The sequence below is a fragment of the Myodes glareolus genome, chromosome 10 (genome assembly GCF_982192425.1).
Source record: "Myodes glareolus chromosome 10, mMyoGla1.1, whole genome shotgun sequence".
Taxonomy (NCBI): domain Eukaryota; kingdom Metazoa; phylum Chordata; class Mammalia; order Rodentia; family Cricetidae; genus Myodes; species Myodes glareolus.
In genome coordinates, this window is record NC_142035.1 from 85672040 (window position 1) to 85690657 (window position 18618).

General features: G+C 56.1%; 2 protein-coding genes across 10 annotated transcripts in view; one reads left to right on the forward strand and one right to left on the reverse strand.

Moving 5' to 3' along the window:
* Positions 1–2636, forward strand: part of Tspan18 (tetraspanin 18) — a 137465-nt gene extending 134829 nt beyond the window's left edge. For all 6 annotated transcript variants that reach the window (XM_085696642.2, XM_085696643.2, XM_085696638.2 and 3 more), the window contains one exon: positions 171–2636. In XM_085696642.2, coding sequence (XP_085552768.1) covers positions 171–218 — 48 coding nt within the window. In that variant the 3' untranslated portion in view covers positions 219–2636. The remainder of the gene's footprint in view (positions 1–170) is intronic.
* Positions 2637–17182, reverse strand: Tp53i11 (tumor protein p53 inducible protein 11). Of its 4 annotated transcripts, none has more exons than XM_048428431.3 (8): positions 17032–17182; positions 8151–8233; positions 7290–7429; positions 6745–6803; positions 6518–6566; positions 6107–6203; positions 4870–4971; positions 2637–4532 (listed from the first exon to the last, which is right to left on the reverse strand). In XM_048428431.3, exons 3-8 carry the CDS (start codon positions 7416–7418, stop codon positions 4399–4401), a joined length of 570 nt encoding a protein of 189 aa, XP_048284388.1. In that variant the 5' UTR covers positions 7419–7429; positions 8151–8233; positions 17032–17182; the 3' UTR covers positions 2637–4398. The 4 variants fall into 4 exon arrangements, with proteins under 4 accessions (XP_048284388.1, XP_048284386.1, XP_048284389.1 ...); XM_048428429.3 differs by having other exon boundaries at positions 7290–7575; XM_048428432.3 differs by lacking the exon at positions 17032–17182 and adding an exon at positions 9372–9504.
* Between the last annotated feature and the right edge of the window lie 1436 nt (positions 17183–18618).

The window sequence follows — 18618 nt, forward strand, 5'->3', positions numbered from 1 at the left end:
AGATGTGAGCTGCTTAACCAGATCACTTACTTTCCAAAGCCCACTTCTTAGACAGATGGCAAATACATGCTTGTTCTGGGCGGTGTCAAAAATCCTCTCAGGAAGCATGCTGGGTAGCCCCTCAGTGTGCACCAGCCTGACCCTGGATCACCTTCTTCCTTTCTTTGCAGCTTTTCCTCATGATCTTTGCCATGTGCCTCTTCCGGGGCATCCAGTAGGCCATGGTCTGAAGATACCCAGCCTGCCACTGCCCAGTAGCCAGCCCCCTCCCCTCCCTGTCCTCTGGCCCCAGGGGAGGAGGCAAGGCCAGCCTGGAAGGCCAGGAACACAGAGCTAATTTTTTAAAAAACAAAAACAAAGACAGATGTGAACTGAAGAGGCCTCACCTTGGCTCCAAGGCAAGAGCCATGAGCTAGTCAAGGACTTAGGGCTGGCCTGGGACCAGCTAAGACCAAAGGATTATCAGCCTCAGCGCCCCCAGGGCCCTGTCAGACTGGACTGTCCCCCGGTCTGGGTCCCCTCTCTTAGCATTTCCAGGATCTGAGCAACCAGAAGACAGAAACAGACCCTGGAGGAAGAGCCAGACTCTTCACAAGGACAGAATCTGCAGCACCACCTGCTGGACGGTGAAGCTGTGCCTGCTTCTTCTGGCTGAGGGTGGCTGTGTGTGGCCCTGGACCTGGCTTCCTCATCTCTCAGATCAAAGCCTCTCCAAGGGCCACAAAAGGGCAGTGACCTGCCCACAGTCACACAGCATGTGCATGACAAGGTCACCCCTGGGTTGCTGTCACTCCAGCCAAGACCCCATCAGATCTGCCTCAACATCCCAGTGTATACTGGCCAGGAACTGCCCACACCACGTTCTCCAGCTAAGAAAAGTCCATACTGTGTCCAGTCTGCCCTGCTTGTTCCTTTATCTAAGCCTACTGTCATCCGTCACTCTGGCCCCGGTGGGAGACACCCCCAGTATTGTCCATTTCTCTCTTTCCACTCGGAGCTGAAGCTTGAATGTGTTCTTCAAGGTCGCTGCCAAGAATTCACCCCCTGCAAACCTCCGCCCGAGGAGCTCACTACCTCCCAATGCAGCCTCTGGTGGCGCCAGCCCCTCAGAAGACAGAAGGGGGTTCAGTTTTCCTGTGCTTCTGTCTGTGTCCCTTCACTGTCTCCTTCCTAGAGGTTAAGGTCATAACTCTTGTCTGCAGACAAGAACCCCACAGCCTCTCAGTCATCCCCTACCATGACATCCTTTCTGTCCTTTTGCTGTCTGTGTGACATTCTGTTATTCTCTCTAGTCTCAAACTACCCAGACTCACAGGTTCACAACCAACACACACACACACACACACACACACCTCAAACTACAGACTAGGTTGCCAACTGGGTTACAAGTTGCCCGACCCTGTCAGGACCATGTTGAACCCATTAGTGTTGTCTGTCAGGATCTCAAGTTTGACTCTGTCTGCTGTGGGCTCAGCAGGGTGGGGGGACACAGTGGTGGAGCAGCATGGGGCTTACTCTCCTCTCAGAGGGAAGAGCCTGGTCCAACTTCCCTCCGCCTTCCTGTCACCTCGGAGTCACACCCATACTGGAGCTCCCCTGCTGCCCTGTGCTAGTTCAAGGGACACTCCTTTCTTTCCTCTCCTCTTCATGTCCTCACCCACCCTGGCCTTCCTGAGGGTCTTGGAGCATCAAAGCTGTCTTTCTGCCAGCTTACTTGGCATCCCCATAAATGAAGCCTAGAGACTGAGTCACCATGTCAGGGGACCCCACCATGTACTGGACTCCAATTGCCTAGGAAGGCAAACGGATCAGCTCATGGCCCAGCTGAGCAGGACACAGCCCAACCACAGGGGCTGCTGCCCAGAGCTAACCCAGGCCTCTAGCAATGGGCAGGGACAAAGGCTGGGAAGTCTGCTATCTAGTTCAGGCAGTTCCAGGGTAGAACAGAGACTCTCACCAGGTGAACTTTCCATACAGATGTTGAAGAGCCCCAAGGCAGCCCAGATCCAACTCAGCTGTGGATCCAACTCCTCAACCAGCACCCTCATAGGACCGGACGGGGGGCAGGCAGTCTTCACCCTATGAGGTTGTTAATAGCCACCTACAAGGCTGTCTGCGGTCACTCTGCCGGGGCTTGGTGAGCTGCTGTGTACTTCCAGGGTAGGGGAAGGGAGCCCTTCCTTCACCTCTCACCCCAGGACCAAGAGCCTCCCCTGAGATGCCCTGTGACCCTCATCCAGTAGAGAACGGCCCCTGCCTGACCCAGAGCCACCTGCTGAAGGGACAGCCCTATCCTACAGGCAGGGAGCGAAGACCGCATCTGTGGCCCACGCTCCTCAGCACTCTGTCCCAAGGCCCTGGCTTACTCAGGCCCTGAGCCCAGCACCTCCAAGAACTGCACCTTTCTCCCTATCTTCCTCTCTCTCTCCCTCTCTCTCTCCCCCCCCCCCTCTCTCTCTCTCTCTCACACACACACACACACACACACACACACACACACGTTATAGTCTATTTTGGAATCTGTAAATGTCCCGTGTAGTAGGAAACAGAGTTAATTTATCATTGTATCTCCCAAGCCCCCCTTTTATATTCTATATCAAGAGAAATTTTGTGATATAAACAGGACACCACACAAATCGTTCTGCACTGGTTTTTGTGACTGTTTCTTACAAAAAGAAAAAGGACTGAGGAATAAATAGTGACCATGACAGAGGCAGAAGCACAAGAGGAGCTGGGACAACCAGGGCACCCTGGGTTTGGATTCAGGGTCGGGTTCCTATCTCCATCGCAGCTTCCTTCCAAGCCTAGTGTCTCCCCAAGGCCACAGGCATGTCTGTACACCAGCCTTGGTCTGGCCTTGACCCCACCCCCACCCCAGGGCAGGACCTTCCACCTCCTGTCACTGAGGGGAAGAATGGCAGAGTTCTCCGAAGGGCTGAACACGGCTGCATCTTCCACTTCTCTGACTACCTCCCTTGGGACTCTATCTGCATTCACAGAGGATCCAGGAGGATAGACCCCACCAGTGCTGAGAGCAGTCAACAATGCCACCCTCTCTACAGCAGCTGGGGCTGTACTGAGAGGTGGCAGTGGCTGGGCCTGTGCTCTGAGTCAAGAAGTGAGACTGAGGGACTGGCACAAAGCCAACGGCAGAAGATGGATGCACACGTTGGTCCCATCGTGAAAGCACAGATTCTCACCACTCTGCCGGACCATGGCTGGGCATGTCTTCCACTAAAACTAACCAGGAGTCCCTCTGCTGGGCATAGGCCATTGTCATGGGGCACTTGGCTGCAGGGCCAAATGAGCTCAGGGAAGCTGTGAGCCCAGGTGCCCTAGGGAAAGGCTCCCCAGGCACAGAGGCCCACTCCTCTGCAGAAGGGGAAGAGAAAGGCCTAAGCCACCCCTCTTACCCAGTGTGCTTGCTGCCAAAGGGAAGGAAAGTGCTGAGAGCTAGGACCAAGGGGAGGGGCCACATGGGCTGGTGTCACCAGTGGTGGCTTCAGCTCTAAGGGCCCACTGTCAGGGTGCTGAGCAAGGGCAAATCCACTTCTGTTTCCTTATTTCTATAGAATCTGAGGGGCTGTAGGCCTCTGGAGGGGGTACTGAGCAGGTACTGAGCCAGGTGTAGCCAACCATACAGGCCTTGGAGGCCATCCCAAGAAAATGTCTCCGCTTTGCTTCCCTTCAGAATCCCTCACACACTAGGAGCCTATGGCTAGCTGAGGTGCCAAGGCCTGTCAGGGTCTGTGGTATACTGCTAACCCTGGCCTGTTGGGGAGGGGCTCTGGTGCTTTGGGGTGCAGGCAGCCAGTGTATCAGAACACTCTACAGCAGGCCAAAGAGAGGGTCAGGTATGCAGGCCAAGGAGGGGGAACCTAGGCCCCATGGAGGCAGGCATTCCCCTTGCTAGCTGACCACAGTGGGGGCTCTGAAAACTGTGTGTGTGTGTGTGTGTGTGTGTGTGTGTGTGTGTGTTTGGGATGTGTGGACCCCATATAGGGACACGCAGTTTTCCGGTTTCTGGATGGAGAGAAGCTGAGACCTGCTGTTGGGGCTGGCACAATCTCCTGAAGAAAGAAGGGCTTCCTGGCAGAGGAACTAACCTTGACTCCGCCCAGACCCCAGCGCTCCACTCCAGACTGTCTATTAGAGTCTAGAGGTCAAGAAGGCCAGGGCAAGCGGTTGTCCCTGTATGGGCTGAGGTGCCCCAGCCTGACTTATAACTTCTAGAAGCCCAGGAGGTCCAAGCTGACTCCAGGGAGTGCCTGGGAGGAAAGGAAGCTGCGTGCACCCTGCCAGCCTGCAGGCCTGCCTGGGGCCCATGGACAGTGACTTCCCCAGCCACTCTGGCCCAGCTGCCTAGGGCCCAGCTAGGCCCAGGCAGGTCCCAGCCAGCTACACTTTCTTGGGTTTCCGGCCAACTTGGTAATAGTAGTAGATGCTGACAGCGACAAAGAGGAGGCGGCTGGCCAGGAGCAGCAGGGTCCCCAGGGACACGAGGCCTGTCTCCGCAAGTGTCGCAGTGACCACTGTGAAGGAAATCAGGGGAGCCAGAGGTCAGGAGCAGACATGTGCGCAAGTCCCTCCCACTATGGTGCTATGCTGAACACCCTCCTTCATCCTTGGGGCTGGGAGGCCTGGTTGACCTCGAGGAGCTCAACACCTGCCCCGTCCAGCTGACAGATACCTCTAGCCTGCTTTCCCCAAGAGGCAGCTGCCTAAGCAATGCACAGTCCTGAGTGTCTGTGCCTAAGGGAGGGACGTGAATTGTGGATCCCACAGGTGGGCTGTGGATTCAGGATAAGGTGTATATGTTGCAGGGAGTCCCCAGTGCTCTGCCCCTGTAGTGCACCCTATGCTACTCACCCAAGGACTGCACCCCAAAGTAGCAGGCCTCAGTGAGCAGAGTCCAGCGGATGATGGCCTTCTCGGCTGTGTAGAGTGCGTTCCACATGATCAGGGAGATGCCTGTCGGATCAGCACAGGGTCAGCCCGGGGGTCTGAACCTCCTTATCACAACACCCACCCCCTCTCCTGGTCATTGTCTCTGTAGACCCTGCTCTGCTCTTGAAGCTGTTGACATCTTTCTAAAGCCCCGTGCAACACAGAGCAGGCTCTCCTCCCTGGGACTTAATGTCTCCATCTACACAATGACTCCAGGACCTGCAGCTCCACGATAGCTCTGTTGTTGTGATGCTGTGTGGAGAGGTCTGGGAACTCAGTTACCTGGGCCTATAGCTTAGTGTCCCTAACAGAGGAGCCCTGGGAGACAGAGAAGAGAACTTGTGTCAGGAAGGACTTCCTCTGAGAGAGCAGGATAGGCCTTGATTTTAGTGGAAGACCAACTATGATGAACACCAGAGATGTGACCATAGTGTGCTCGGCTGATGGCAGCCTCCCTGCGGGCCATCTCCACCTCCACAACTGCTTTGCTCGCAGTAAGTTTAGGTCCGGCTGTCACGAGACTGGAGAAAGTGTGTGTGCAAAGGCCCGGGGGCGCTCTGAAACAGGAGTGTGCATCTTCCAGCATGCCTGCCGTTGAGACCCAACACATAGCACACAGGAAGCAGGCACAACGTGTGTGCCCAGACCCCACACAGGACCTTGACTGTCGTGCATAAATGCAGGACTTTGATCTGTATACAGTGGTAAGCCACAGAACGTTTTAGGGAAAGGAGCAATGGCCCCGTCCGTTGAACTTTTCAAGTTCAACTATAATTCGGACTCTTGTCAACTGTTGCATCCTCACATTAGGGAAGAAACCAAAGGCCCAAATGCACTGGGGATAAAGAAGACACTGTGCTGAGTCTGCCCTCCGCTAGGCTATGAGACTCTCGTAGGCAGGACCTGAGCTTCCTTCAGCTCTGCTCCTCAAAGCACACTGCAAGCAATTGTAGCCTCAATACTTCCAACTAACCATGTACATTCCACAAACGGCCACAAGGTGGCAGCCCATGCTCAGCACAGCCACCGATAAAGGGACGCAGGCTAGTAGCCTGCTGGGAAAGAAGGGAGGCTGTATAGGGATCCCCAAGGGTTCAGGTGTTGCCCTGAAGCCAGATGGACCTCCCTACTCTCCCACCGTTGGCCCAGAATTACTCACTAAGGAGGGCACCACCGTACAGACGGATGGGGGTCTTGCTGGTGACTTCAGCCCCATCAAAAACTGCATCGTAGAGCTGGTCAGGGAGGGCGAGGGCCTGTGGGCAGCAGAGGATCGCAGGGTCAGCTCAGGGGCAGTCTAGGCTGAGATGAATGCTGGGGACAGCCTTCCTCCAAGGACATTGCCAGGGTTCCCATGGTAGGACCTGATTGCCCCCTCTCTGTGGTGCTGGTTGCTTTGGGGCACAGCACCCTGGGGAGGGCCAGAGTGCCAGCCCTAGTGATGGGGTACAGAAGCGGGGAGGGGGGCAAGGGTCACACCAGCCACTCTTCCCTCCATCTAAGTTTCAGGGGTCACCAGCTGACAAGCACCAGACCTGTCTGCAGCCAGGGCCGGGACACAAGGACTCACCATGATGGCCACACTAGAGAACAGCATAGCAGAGAGAAATTGCCAGACCCTGGTGGGAGGGGGTGCAGAGGGGAAGTTACAGTCACACTCTCCACCTGGACCCCAAGGGACACTCTGCAAGACCAGACACCAGGTCTGGGGAGAGATCCAGAGCAAGACCCAGTAATAACGTAAGACCCTACACATACCCAGGACACAAAACTATCAAAGCAAGAACTGCTACTCACCTGAGCCCCAGAGGCTCCCGAACAGCAAACTTGATCTCATTGCCCAAGACCTGGCTGATCTGTGGACACAGAAGTCAGAGGCTTCAGGGAAGGTGGCCTTCAGCATCCACCCACCCACCCTGGGTACACCCAGAACCAGCACGCCTCTGACTGACAGAGGTCTCCTCTCTGGCCTCTCCTGTCTCCCTTGGCACCCAGAAAGAGGACGCTGAGAGGAGGTGGTTCGGAAGGAAAGCTCAGGGTCTGCCCGCCATGGGCTAGAGGCCTGGTTCTGCCCATCGCTGACATAACTTCACGGAAGTTACTTAGTGTCTCTGCTTCCTCATCTCTGCGTTGGGTCAGTAAACAAAGAGACACCTTGCAGGGTCAGCAGGATCCACTCAAGTCTGTGCTTGTCCCCTAAGGAGCACTGGGTTCTTCCCACAAACTGCTGCCCCTATCCATATCATTCCGCTGCCATTGCAGAGGGTCCTAGAAGCACGGGGGAGCCGTAGGCCCCAGCAGGCCTGTGGCCTGGCCTCCTCTCCCTCGCGCGCGCGGCCCACCTTTGACCGGTGCACTTCGCCATCGTCATCCTCCCCGCCCACGCCCAGGATCTTCCTGGTCTTCAGGCGGCTCACAAGGTCCGTCTGGCTGTGCTTCTTCATGAGCGGAGGAGGCTGTTTGGCTGCCATGTTGTCCTTTGCTGAGGGACATGGGGAGACACTGGCCTCAGCCATCGTTCCTGCTGGACTTCCAGACCCCGGGTCCCAGTGCAAGGCGAGAAGGGTGTGGCCAGGCCCTACTAGAGCCTGAGAGAAGATGAAGCTGCAGCTGCCTCAGTTTCTTCTCCTGTAAAATGGGTTGAGGAGGATGCTGCCAACCTGGCCCCTATAGACATGGCACAGCCCAGGTGATTGGGTCAGACAAGGGCTTATGGTCAGCCCTTGAGCAGCATATGGGCTTTAGAAAAGGCATTTGGACCAGTTTGGATCTCACTGACAAGATTTATGCATCATAGAGACAAAAAAAGAAAAAAAAAACACTTCAGAGGTAAGGACTGCCCAAGCCCTTCCTAAGGCCTAGGTTGTGGGCCACTGGACCTGTGCAGACAATCCCCATGGCCAGAAAGCCAGCCTGCTGGTCCTCCTGCCCCCAGACAGCCTCCCTCGCTGGCCAGGACCTAGGGAAGGAGACTATTTGTCATGTGGAATGGAGGCATTAAGCCCAGAGAACGAGGCTTCAGGTAGTGGTCATACCACCCAGAGCTCACCCACTCCTGGCTACCAGCATCCACAGACTCCACCCCATCCCGCATCTGCCCACCAGCATCCACAGACTCTACTCCATCCCGCATCTGCCCACCATCTTCCAGAGTCCCCAGCCTTGCAGGCCAGCGAAACCACAGGCCGATCCTGGGCACGTACTGTGAGATGGCAGTGAGCCAGGTGCTGAAATGGGCACTGGAGTCGGAGACGAATGTTCTTCTCCTGTGTTCAGTCCTTATAGTCTAGAAGGAGACAGAGTTGGGAGGAGTAACAAGGTGAGGCCCTGGCTGACCCTGTGTAGCCCAGAACTCTGCATCATAAGGCCCTGAAGGATGGGCGCAAATGAGGATGATTTCCCCCGGTGAGGAGAGCTCACCTGAAATGCACAGAGGCCAGCCAAACAAGAGGACAAAAGCATCCCAGCTAACCTGAGCACCAGCCGGTGCCAAGTGCCCTCTGCACCCCACATCTCACTTCCGCTCACAGCACCCTCGAGCAAACTCATTCCAAGACACAGTTCAGAAGTTGTCTTTCCCCTCCAAGTCACCTGCTGCCCAGGGTCATGTCCCGGAGCACATGACACCCCAGGGAATGTCCCCAGATCACCCTAGTTCCTTTTCAAACCTGTCAGACTCTTGAAATGAAATAAGCCATCCTAACAAACAAGCAGTAGAAAGACACGGACTATGCACATCAGGGTGGAGCGCACACCTGAGAAGAGACTCAGTGGCTTTTGTTCAAAATGACAAAAAAGGTCACCACTGGGTCCCGGGCCCTGACACCCAGCCCCCTTGCAAAATCTGTGGCTGTGTTTTTCCTTCCTGTGCCTGCTGGGGGTGCTGGAGACACTGGCGGGGCCACAAAGGCTGCCTGTGCCCCTCAGCAGGCCTGAGGGAAGCAGGGGTGCCCCCCCAGTCACACTGTCCCAGGCAGGGCCCCAAATACTCAGCCCAGGTCACCATTTTCTTCTGACCCCAAACACCAGCATCTCTAGCCCTCCATTTAAGGGTGCAGAGCCCAGCCCAGACCACACCTCCTCTAAGGACGGGGATGCCAGTCCCTGGCCACATTTTCCCATGTCCCCTCCGACCCTTCTTTTTAATCCATGCCGATAATTCATGCCACTCCGTCAGGACACCGGTTCAGATGTCCGGACTGCAGTGGACGTGTGCGGTCCCAGCTATGCCCTGATCTCCACTTCCAGCAGTCGGATGTCTGTGACTCCAGTTTCATCCTGAACTTTCTCAAATGCTGCATAAACAGCTCATAAAGCATATGAGCGCCTGCCTGCCCAGCTTCTACCCACCAACAGGATGTCTTTTCCGACTCGCCTAGGCCCAGTGCCCCAAATGCCCACTCCTTCTTTGCGCACATCAGTACCCTGTGGGATGCTTGTACCACATGAGGGGCATCCGGTTGTTTCCCGACTTCCTTTGCGTGTATCTGGAGGGATCACACATTCCCGTGCCTCTGAGGTAAACGGGCCAGAGTGGGCCTGCTGAAGGGTATGGACAAAGTGAGAAGTCAGGACACCACCCGAGCCTTCTACAAAGCACATCCATTCCTGCCAACACTTGCTGTGGGCTGTTTCTATCTTAGCCCCATTCTCTGAGGCCCCTGGAGTCCAGCCAGGTATGAGGCTGCTCGACTCAGTCCTGCTGTGTCCCCACTAGTCTCGTGACCTTGGCTGAGTCACCCACCTCATTAATCTGAGCCTCAGTTTCCTCGTTTGTGAAATAGGACTTTAGCTCCAGCTTCCTAGAGGCCTTGAGACAATAAGAGAAATTGGGCCAGAGTATGCAGCAAGCAGCTGCACGGAAGAGAGCCCGTTCAGTGAGGCCCTGTGACAGCGTGGGCATGGGGCAACCGAGCTCAGCTGGTAGAGAATGGGGCGTCTTGTCACCAGCAGTTGGGGCAACCTAGTCCCCCTGTTCTCATCTGGGATATGGGGACAGCCACTCACCCTCACTCCCAACCCCACCTCAAGCTGGTCTAAGGAGAAGCAAGACCCTGGGCAGAGCCAAACTCAGAAAGTGACCACTGCCTCCACAGCCGGAGGGCTGCACACTTGCTGCATAGACTCACTTCTAGAATGTTCAATGGCTTAAGTAGCTTAACCCATCTGCTTAGCATCTGTGCCTCAGTCTCCCCATTCACGTGGGGGAAGAAGGAGCTAACTCACACAATGCTATAAGAAACATAGCAAGTCTGCGGTCAGTGTCTTGTCCTAGACTGTCCACTGAAGTTGAGTTACTAGATCACTACCCTCCCCAGCACATGCCCTACACTCTGGGTGGTGACTCTGGACTGAGAGGACAAGGAGACTGTCCTCATTAGCACCTTCCCGACCACATGGGACCAAGACCTCAGTGCCCTGTGCAAGACCAGCTCCAGCGTGTCCCTCCTTGTTGGGCTGGAAGCTTCTCAGCACTGTTTCCCTCTGTCCAATGCCTCACTCACACACACACACACACACACACACACACACACACACACACACACACACACAAAGAGTGGTCTTCTGGCCTCCCTCCCCACTCTTCCTTACCAAAGTCACTTGCCAAGGGTTCCAGGCCTGATATCATTGAATGTAAGTGAGGACACCTCCCCCACTCCATTCCTGGGAATCCTGGCCACACCTTGGCTTTGAGCCAATGAACCTGGCCTTGAATCTTGGCTCTACCTACTTACGAGCCTCAGGGCCTCAGTTTCCCTCAGTAAACTGGGAACAGGGATGCAGAAGAGCCAGTGAATACAGCCGTGTACCCTCCAGCCACCCACGGCCCTGCCCTGTCTGCCTTCCTGCTGCCCTCTGTCCAGACCCAGCCGAGCAGAGTGGAAAAGGCAGCTGGCACTCAGACCAGCCCGACTTCCTGCATGCTGCTCCGAGGGCCTCCACATCCCCACTGTGACCGTGGAAGCGGGAGGGGCGCCTAATTCTCCACCCTCAGGCTCAGATGTGTGAAGGAAAAGAGGTATCAATGAGGCCATGCCCTGTGTGCTGCCCCTGTCAAACTCCTTGGCAGCCATCCCCACCAAGACAGCAACTCTCCATCAGTCACTCTGAGCCCTTGTCCAAGTGGGAAGATCCTCCCTGCTTGGCAGGAAGTTCTACCCTGCCCTCCTCCTCGGTGCTCGTCTCTGTGTTCATTTCTGGCCATTTACAACTCACGGACCATTGCTTCTCTTTCCCCAGGCCTCCCTAACTCTGAGAGCTGATGGGGCAGGCTCTCGATTCTTCCGTACATCTAAGCTACATGCAAGCCTGGGATCCATGGCAGAAGAGGGGCATGGAGGATGAGGGGTCACTCTCTAAGAGGCATGCACTTGAGACTAATGGTTTCATTGGGAGCTCTGGTATAATGGTTTGGATGATAGTGCCTTCCTGACCAGGGAAGTGGGTGTCTCAAGACAGGAAAAGGAAGATTCTTGGGGGTACAAGCCCAGAGGATGAGGAATGTCCCTTTTTTCTTTTTCTTTATCCTTCCTTCCTTCCTTCCTTCCTTCCTTCCTTTCTTTTTGAGTAAAGGTTTTCCTGAATAACCTTGGCTGTCCTAGAATTAAAACTGTGTAGACTAGGCTGGACTTGAACTCAAGACACACCGGTGCTGGGATTAAAGGAACATACTCTTAATGATTAGGAAAGCTTGGATTCAAACTTCAGCTCTTTCTCTTCACTGTACTGTGACCTCAGGAAAATTACTTAGCCTCTCTGAGCTTCTAAGTCCTCATCTAAGAAACTAAGCTGAGTCTACTCAGTAGGCCTGTGATGTATCATAAAGAGGGCAGCCTTGGAGCTGGGCCCCTGAACCGTGCACCACAGAGGATAGCAAAACACTGTGTTATTAATGAATTCCTAGCTACTAGAGTCAGCTCTGGGCAGCAGACCTGATGAGGCAGGGGCTCACACCTCCCATGCTCATCCTGGAGGACTTCCCCATCCTTCCCAGAAAGCCTGGTTACCATAGAAACCAATGGACTGCAGAGCTGTCCCAACAGGGAGGCTGTGCCCAGGAGGGCTGGCTTAGGAAACCTGCTGCCCTGGGAGGGGGAAGGGAGGAAGGGACCCAGAACACACAGCTGCTCAGGAGACTTCCCCTGAGTCAGTCACAGTCCGTCAGCCAGGGAGCCACTTCCTTCCCAGTGTGGGCAGAGGTGCAGCTGCATCTGCCCTCCTCCCAGTGAGAAGAGATCGGCCTACACGTCCAGCCTGAGCTGGGGACAGCAGCCAGCCACCACACATCCAACCTAGGACCCCCCTCAAGCCCACATTATTGCCTGTGACAACAGCCAGTTCCATTCCATTTTTCAGATGAGAACACTAAGGCCCAAGCAAGTTATTTATTCAAGAGTCCCTGGCTCGAAGGTGTGGCAGTTCGCTGTGAGCTGAGTGAGCTCTCACTGGATCTCCTGAGGGGGTCTAGGGAGGGGAGGTTGAGGACTGAATGTCTGTGTGTGTCTGCGTGAGTGCCTGGTAATGGAGTGTTCCTGGAACACACACACACAGCCAAACATAACTGAGCTTCAAGCTGTCTTCCAGAACACTCTCCCCTGGATGTCGTAGTGTGTCCCCAATGCTTAAAGAGCCCCCCTCCCTAGGACTGGCCTCTCTCGGGTTCAAGGCCTGTGATATGGGCAGGGCTCTGGGAACTAGCGCCGCAGATCAGACCCTATTGTTCCGTTATCGCTGCTGCAGAATAGCTGGAAGTGGGCCTGATCAGCACTGCTCGCAGTGAGGACAGCCAGAGGCAGAGTTCAGAGTTTGGAGGGCCTGGTCAGAGGGTAGACAGAGAAGACTCCGAGACTCCGAGCCCGGAGCCTCTTCTAGGGCACCCCAGGGACAAGATGGAAGTCTAGCCACCTTCTAGGAACCAGCTACTGGGACCCTGTGGCAAAGTGACCCACATCTCAGGTGTCACAGGGAGCAGAAGGTGAACGCACCACATTCCCACCCGACCCGGACTCAGGCAGGCCTGCTGCCGTGGAAGAGCCGTGTTCCCTGCACATGGGTGCCATGCCCCACCTACAAAGCCAAGGGCCGCAGAGCACGGGTGGGGCACGGGTAGCAGTACTGACACATATGATGTTCCCTGTGGCACGGTCTCCTTGGCCATCCTCCAGGCCCAAGCAAAGGGAGGACGGAGGGATGCTGCTGTACACAGCACCTGCTGGCAGCCTGGCGGCGCCTCGGGCCCCAGAGAACAACATTATTCTAGCATGCTGCCTAGGTGAACAGAGCAATGATGGTGGCTGTCCTGTCACCTCTTCCCAGCTCACTAAGCTGCTGTGAGAGGGGAGAAAGGCAGGATAACAAAGAAGGGAGCCAGCAGACAAAGACCATAATGTGAAATCCTTTAGCATGGCAGCCATGACAGACCCATCCCAGCGGCAAACTACGGAGTCCTTGCCAGGTTCTCTAAGCCTTCAGGAACCTGACCCTTGGATCTGGAGCCTCGGGGTTTGCCCTGCCACTAAGAGGTCAGGGTGCCCTGGGTCACTGTGCTTTCAAGGCACAGCTGGGGTCACTGGCATGATGGCCCAGGGCTTGCCTTCACAACTGGTTTCTGTGTAGAAGTTGGAAAATGTGGTGCTGAGGGCCGTCCCCAGTCTGACTAGGCAACCATGTAAGCACATTCATTTGTGTTTCAGCTTGGCCCTGCCCAGCCTCGGCAGCCCTTCCTCCTCCCCTACTACAGTGTGTAGATTTTATCTTCTCACTGGTCGGTCTGTGGAAGGTGGCTGACTTCCAGAGGGGCAGAGGGAAATACCTTGCTGAGCTGGAGAAGGTGGGTGAGGATCAGCCCTGGGAGCCACATCCCTGGGGCAGGGAGTGGGGGGGGGTTGCGGGGAGGGCCTGGGGAGGGATTTCACCCAGCCATCTGAGACAGCAGCCCTATGCACACAGCCTCTCACCGCTCAGGAGTCATTGACAGGGCCTTTCCTGTCCTGCTGTCACTTGCAAAAGACAAGACACAGCATGGAGAATTACTGCCCTTTTCAACCCAGAGCAGGCCAGCCTTCCCAGAGTCTGGTGACCAGTCAGTGCCCTCAAGGGCAACTGACCCCATCATCCACCACGACAGCCCTGCCTCTAGTTCCCACAGAGCTGGGGCTCTGCTGTGAGTGGGCCCTTCCCCAGACCCCTCCCTGCTGCTCAACAACACAGAAGGGGCAACTGGGGGCTTCCTTAAAGGCATGCTTCATACCAAGCCAGTATCCTCAGACCAAATGGCCTAGAGCCCTGCTTCCAAGGGACCCCAGTTCAAGGCCGAGACTTGACTCCCCATACTCAGGTTCTGGCAGAGTGGTTAGCAAGGCAAGTGACTCCTCAAAAGGTCTGCATCCCGGCTCTGCCCGCACCACTGACCCCATGCTCCCAAGAACTTGTGTGGCCTTGGGAGAGGCCTCTCTGGGCCTCAATTTCCTCATCTGTTAAATGGGCATAATAATGACACTTTCTCCCATTAGAAGTTGCCAACAAACACCCAGAATAGCTTACATTTTGTAGCCAGTTCTCAACAATGCCGCTGTTTAGACCTGAAGATTCAACTTCTTGGCCTCTTTTTCCCCTTTTACTAAAATAGTTTCTTTAGTAAAGCAGAATCCTTCCAGAATTCCATGCCCACACACATGAGTGTTCCAAAGAGGTTAGTATCAGGAAGAACTGGGGTAAGAAAGAATAGGGGTGACTCTGGGTAAGGACCAGCACACTGACAGGGGCAAGTGGGGAGAATCATGAGGGTATTGGGGAGACAGGGCGTTGGTGGCATCTCCCTGTCCCTGGCTGCTGTGGCTGTGCTGGGGATCTGGGGGTGAGGCTTTCCCACCTAGACTCAGAACACCATGGCCAACCTGTGGATGCCCCTCCTGGGGCGGGGGTAGCTTGCAGATCCTCTCTGAGCATCAATCCCCGCCCCTATGAGATGGGGGAGGGTCCCCATCCTTCCTCACCAGTGCTCTCCCCTGCCCCACCCCACAGGAGCAGCATGCTGCTGCCTCGGGCTCTCTGCACCAGTTATTCTGCAAGGTTGACTGGAACAGCAGCGCTGGCCACTCCTTAAAATGTCCTCAACAGTCCAACACTCTACACATTCCCCTGACCTCCACCCCACATTACAGAATTTGCTTTCTCCCTCGTTCTGAGACAAGGGTCTTCCTACATAGTCCAGTTTGATCTGGAACTCAAGCTCTTCCTGCCTCAGCCCTCTGGGTGCTGGGACAACTCCAAGGCATCCCCCATGACTGAATCTCTTATTTATTATTTATTTTCTTCTCCTTGCTTAAACCACAGGACCACCAAAGGGAAGCGTCATCACAGCTTCCACAGGTGTGCGGGGACCTGTGGGACCTGTGCCGGCCATGTGTGTCGTTACTTTTTTGTGTAGTACTCGCAGATACTTTAGGCAGTAAATGGACATACAGAAAACCTAAGAACAATGATTGAAGACCCTGTCCCTAGCCAGGAGCCTCAGGCCTTTCTCCAGCAGAGGGGGCTATCACAAGTCCAGCCTGGGAGCTGGAATGGTAGGAGCTGCGAGGTCGGGGGCAGGAAAGATAAAAGCGAAAAGCGGGGGACTTCAAGTGGAGGCAGCCAGACTAATGTCCTGCAAAGGGAAGTCAGTGTCATAGGACACTGTGACCAGAGGTTACTTTACGGGGGGGGGGGGGGGGGGGAGGGGGCAACGTCTGGACAAAGGCGACAACGACCTGTTTGCCTCAGACTGAGCCTCGGGCTGCCACTAAGAGGCAGATGGTGTCTCTCCGGATTCTTCCACGAACCCACCATAGTTCCGCGGCCGGCTGCAGTTGGTGGCCCCTCTCAAGAAGCCTCCAGAGGTGGCGTTCTAACGAGGAAAGGCACAGCTAGACGGGCATCCCCACAATCCCGGGACTTATCCACTCCCGCCAGGCCCCATCCAGAAAAGTTTGTCTTAAAAAAAACGAAACAGGAAGTGCGGTCGCGGCGGGGGACTTCGAGGAGGCCTTGACCGTGTACTTCAGGCTTTGGGGCAAGGTGGTGGCAGTTCCTGGACCTCTCCCTGCTCCTTCACCCCATAGGCGGGAGAAGCCAGCTTCACCCAGGCTGCAAGAAGGAGGCGATAGGGGACCCTAAGTGAACGCCCGGCCCCGAGGGATGGCGCGCTGAGCATTTTTGCGCTCTACGTGAGACCCCCAATACATCCTGCGCCAGCCAATGGCCCCGCGCGGCTCCCTCGCAGCTGACCGCGCGGCTTAAAAAAGAGAGGATCGTCCTGATCCACCTGCGATCTCCTGACTCCCCTGGACTAGGACCTGGCCCAGTCACGCTTTCGTCCGCTCCTCTCCAGCAGGGGCTCGGGAGTACCACTGGCCTTGCGCCTTCCCCCTCAGATCTATCCCTCATCGCCGCGCTGCAAAGACTCCTCTACTTTGTGAGGCGGGAGTCCGTGACTCCTCCAGCCCCCGCACCCACACTGAAGGTCCGGCCAGACCAGTGGGTAGCGGGTACCCTGCCACCTCTTTTGCCCGCGTACCAGTAGGGACAAAGACCCGGGAACTCGCAAGTTTGCACCGCGCAATCCTCGGGCCAGGAAACAAAGGCGGGAGGGGGTGCGGTGGCGAGAAAGGGGGAGGGGACCGAGAACTAAGCACGGAAGACACAGACCCGGCGACAGTAGAAACTGCTTCACGCTCCGTTCCTTCAGGCTCCAAAGCAAAAAGCTATAGTCCGGAAGGAGGCCGAGAGCGAAATTAAACACCCCCAGGGGATGGAGGTGGCAAAGAAGAGAGCTGGAGGAGAAAGGGAAACCGAGTCAGTGCAAAGAGAGAAACAAAAAGGACAGAGGACGGTGCCTCGAGGAGCTCAGCGGGGGTCCCGGGCTCCGGCAGACCCGCCGGTGACGTGCTGTCCCGGCGTTCGCTGGCGTGCGCAGGGTGCTCGCTGCCCCCCAGAGTTCCCTAAGGCCCCCAGCGTCCCCGGGCTCCGCTGCGAAGGCAGCGGCCGGCGCGGTGGCAGCGGCGGGGAAGTGCGAGGCTCATCAGCTGCGAGCAGCAGACTTACGTTCCTAGCACGCGGGGTGCTGCGCTCGCGGAGCTGGCGTGCCCCGCTGACGCTTCGGCCGGGGGAGTCTCACATCGCGGCGCCGCGCTGGGCGAGCAGGGCAGGGCAGGGCAGGGCAGGCAGGACTCCTGCGCTGCTGGGCTCGCCAGAGTCTGGCGGCCCGCACTGGTCCCTCCTCTAGTGCCGCGCACAAGCCAATGGCACGCCGTCCCCTCCCACGCTCCTGGCTGCCTCGCCCCCGAGGTGGCCAGGGCGGGCACAGAGGGGTGGGGGGACCCAGGGCTGCATCCGAGGCCTTGTCGGAAGCCGCCTGCTGGGGGCGCAACCCTGCTTAGCCAGGGGATCCCCGGTCGGGGACACCCTGACGCTACGCCACCCAGGACTTTCTCGGAAGTTCTGAAAACAGCGCCCCTTTCCCGGGACTGCAAACATCCCTCTATGAGTCGATGAAATACTCATTCTCAAGCCTAGGCCGGTGTCTAGGAAGGCAGGGGCCGGCTTTGATTGGCAGCACCCCCTCTCCCGTAGTGTGAACCAGCACGGTTGGATAATAATGGTCACTGTTTGCTAAAACACTTTCAAGAATGAAATTTTTGCGTTCTCAACAGCCTAAGAGGTATATAGGACTAGCCCCAGTTCACAAATCCGTGAATCTTAATGCTTAGCCTAGACCTGTAGATGATGGAGAACCGGTGCTCTGTCAGCCCAGGTTGTCTCCTCAGCTTGAAGTGACTGCCAAATGACAAGGACTCTCACCCCACGAAGACCTTCGACCTCAGTTCCTGTGCTGTCTGCTGCATGTGTCAGGGCTGGCAGGGTCTTGCCAGAGGCTGCAGTATATCTGTTGGGGGAACCAAACAGCCTTTTATCTCAGTCCATGCCCAGAGCGTTTCCTGGGGTCCTGGGAGATCTTCAGGAGCCTGTTAGCCTAAAAGACAGTCTCCTACAACACCCTGTCCCCTGCCTGGCTCTTTATAGCTGTTGATCACCCAGGGCCTCCCTCCCGCTGAGAGAAACCAGGGGATCTTGTCCTCTGGACTGGAGGTAAGTAACCCCAGCAGGCCTAGAGGGAGGGTGGTGATGGAGAGAAGCGAGGTAAAGAAGTGGGGCAGAGAGGAGAGAGGCTGCCCCCAAACTCCAAGTAGGTATGCCTCTGGCTGCTGAGGTTTGCTTCGCTTTTCAACTCCAGGCTTCAGAACCAGAATACCTGGGTTCAAACCCTGGCTCTGTCCTTTAGCATGTCCCTGGGCAAGCAAAGTTACCTAACCTCTTCAAGTCTCCTTATCAACAAAATGGGCGTGGCTTAAGCAGGAAGTTCTCTGTGGCTGTTGCTGGGATTTCCAGTCACTGTCACAGCCCCTGCTTACCAAGTCTGACAACGTATGAGGTGCTGAAGTCCCAGGCAGGCTCCATGGCCCTCCCAACAGCTGGGACTGCACAGGAGGGGCTGTGCCCTTTGTAAGGAAGTAAACAGAACAGTGCCTGGTACGTCGAAAGCCTGCTCTCAGTGGCTGTTAGCCTCCTGATTACCAAGGCAACTAAACTCCCTTCCCACAGTGCTACCCGATCATGCTGAACACCTGGCTA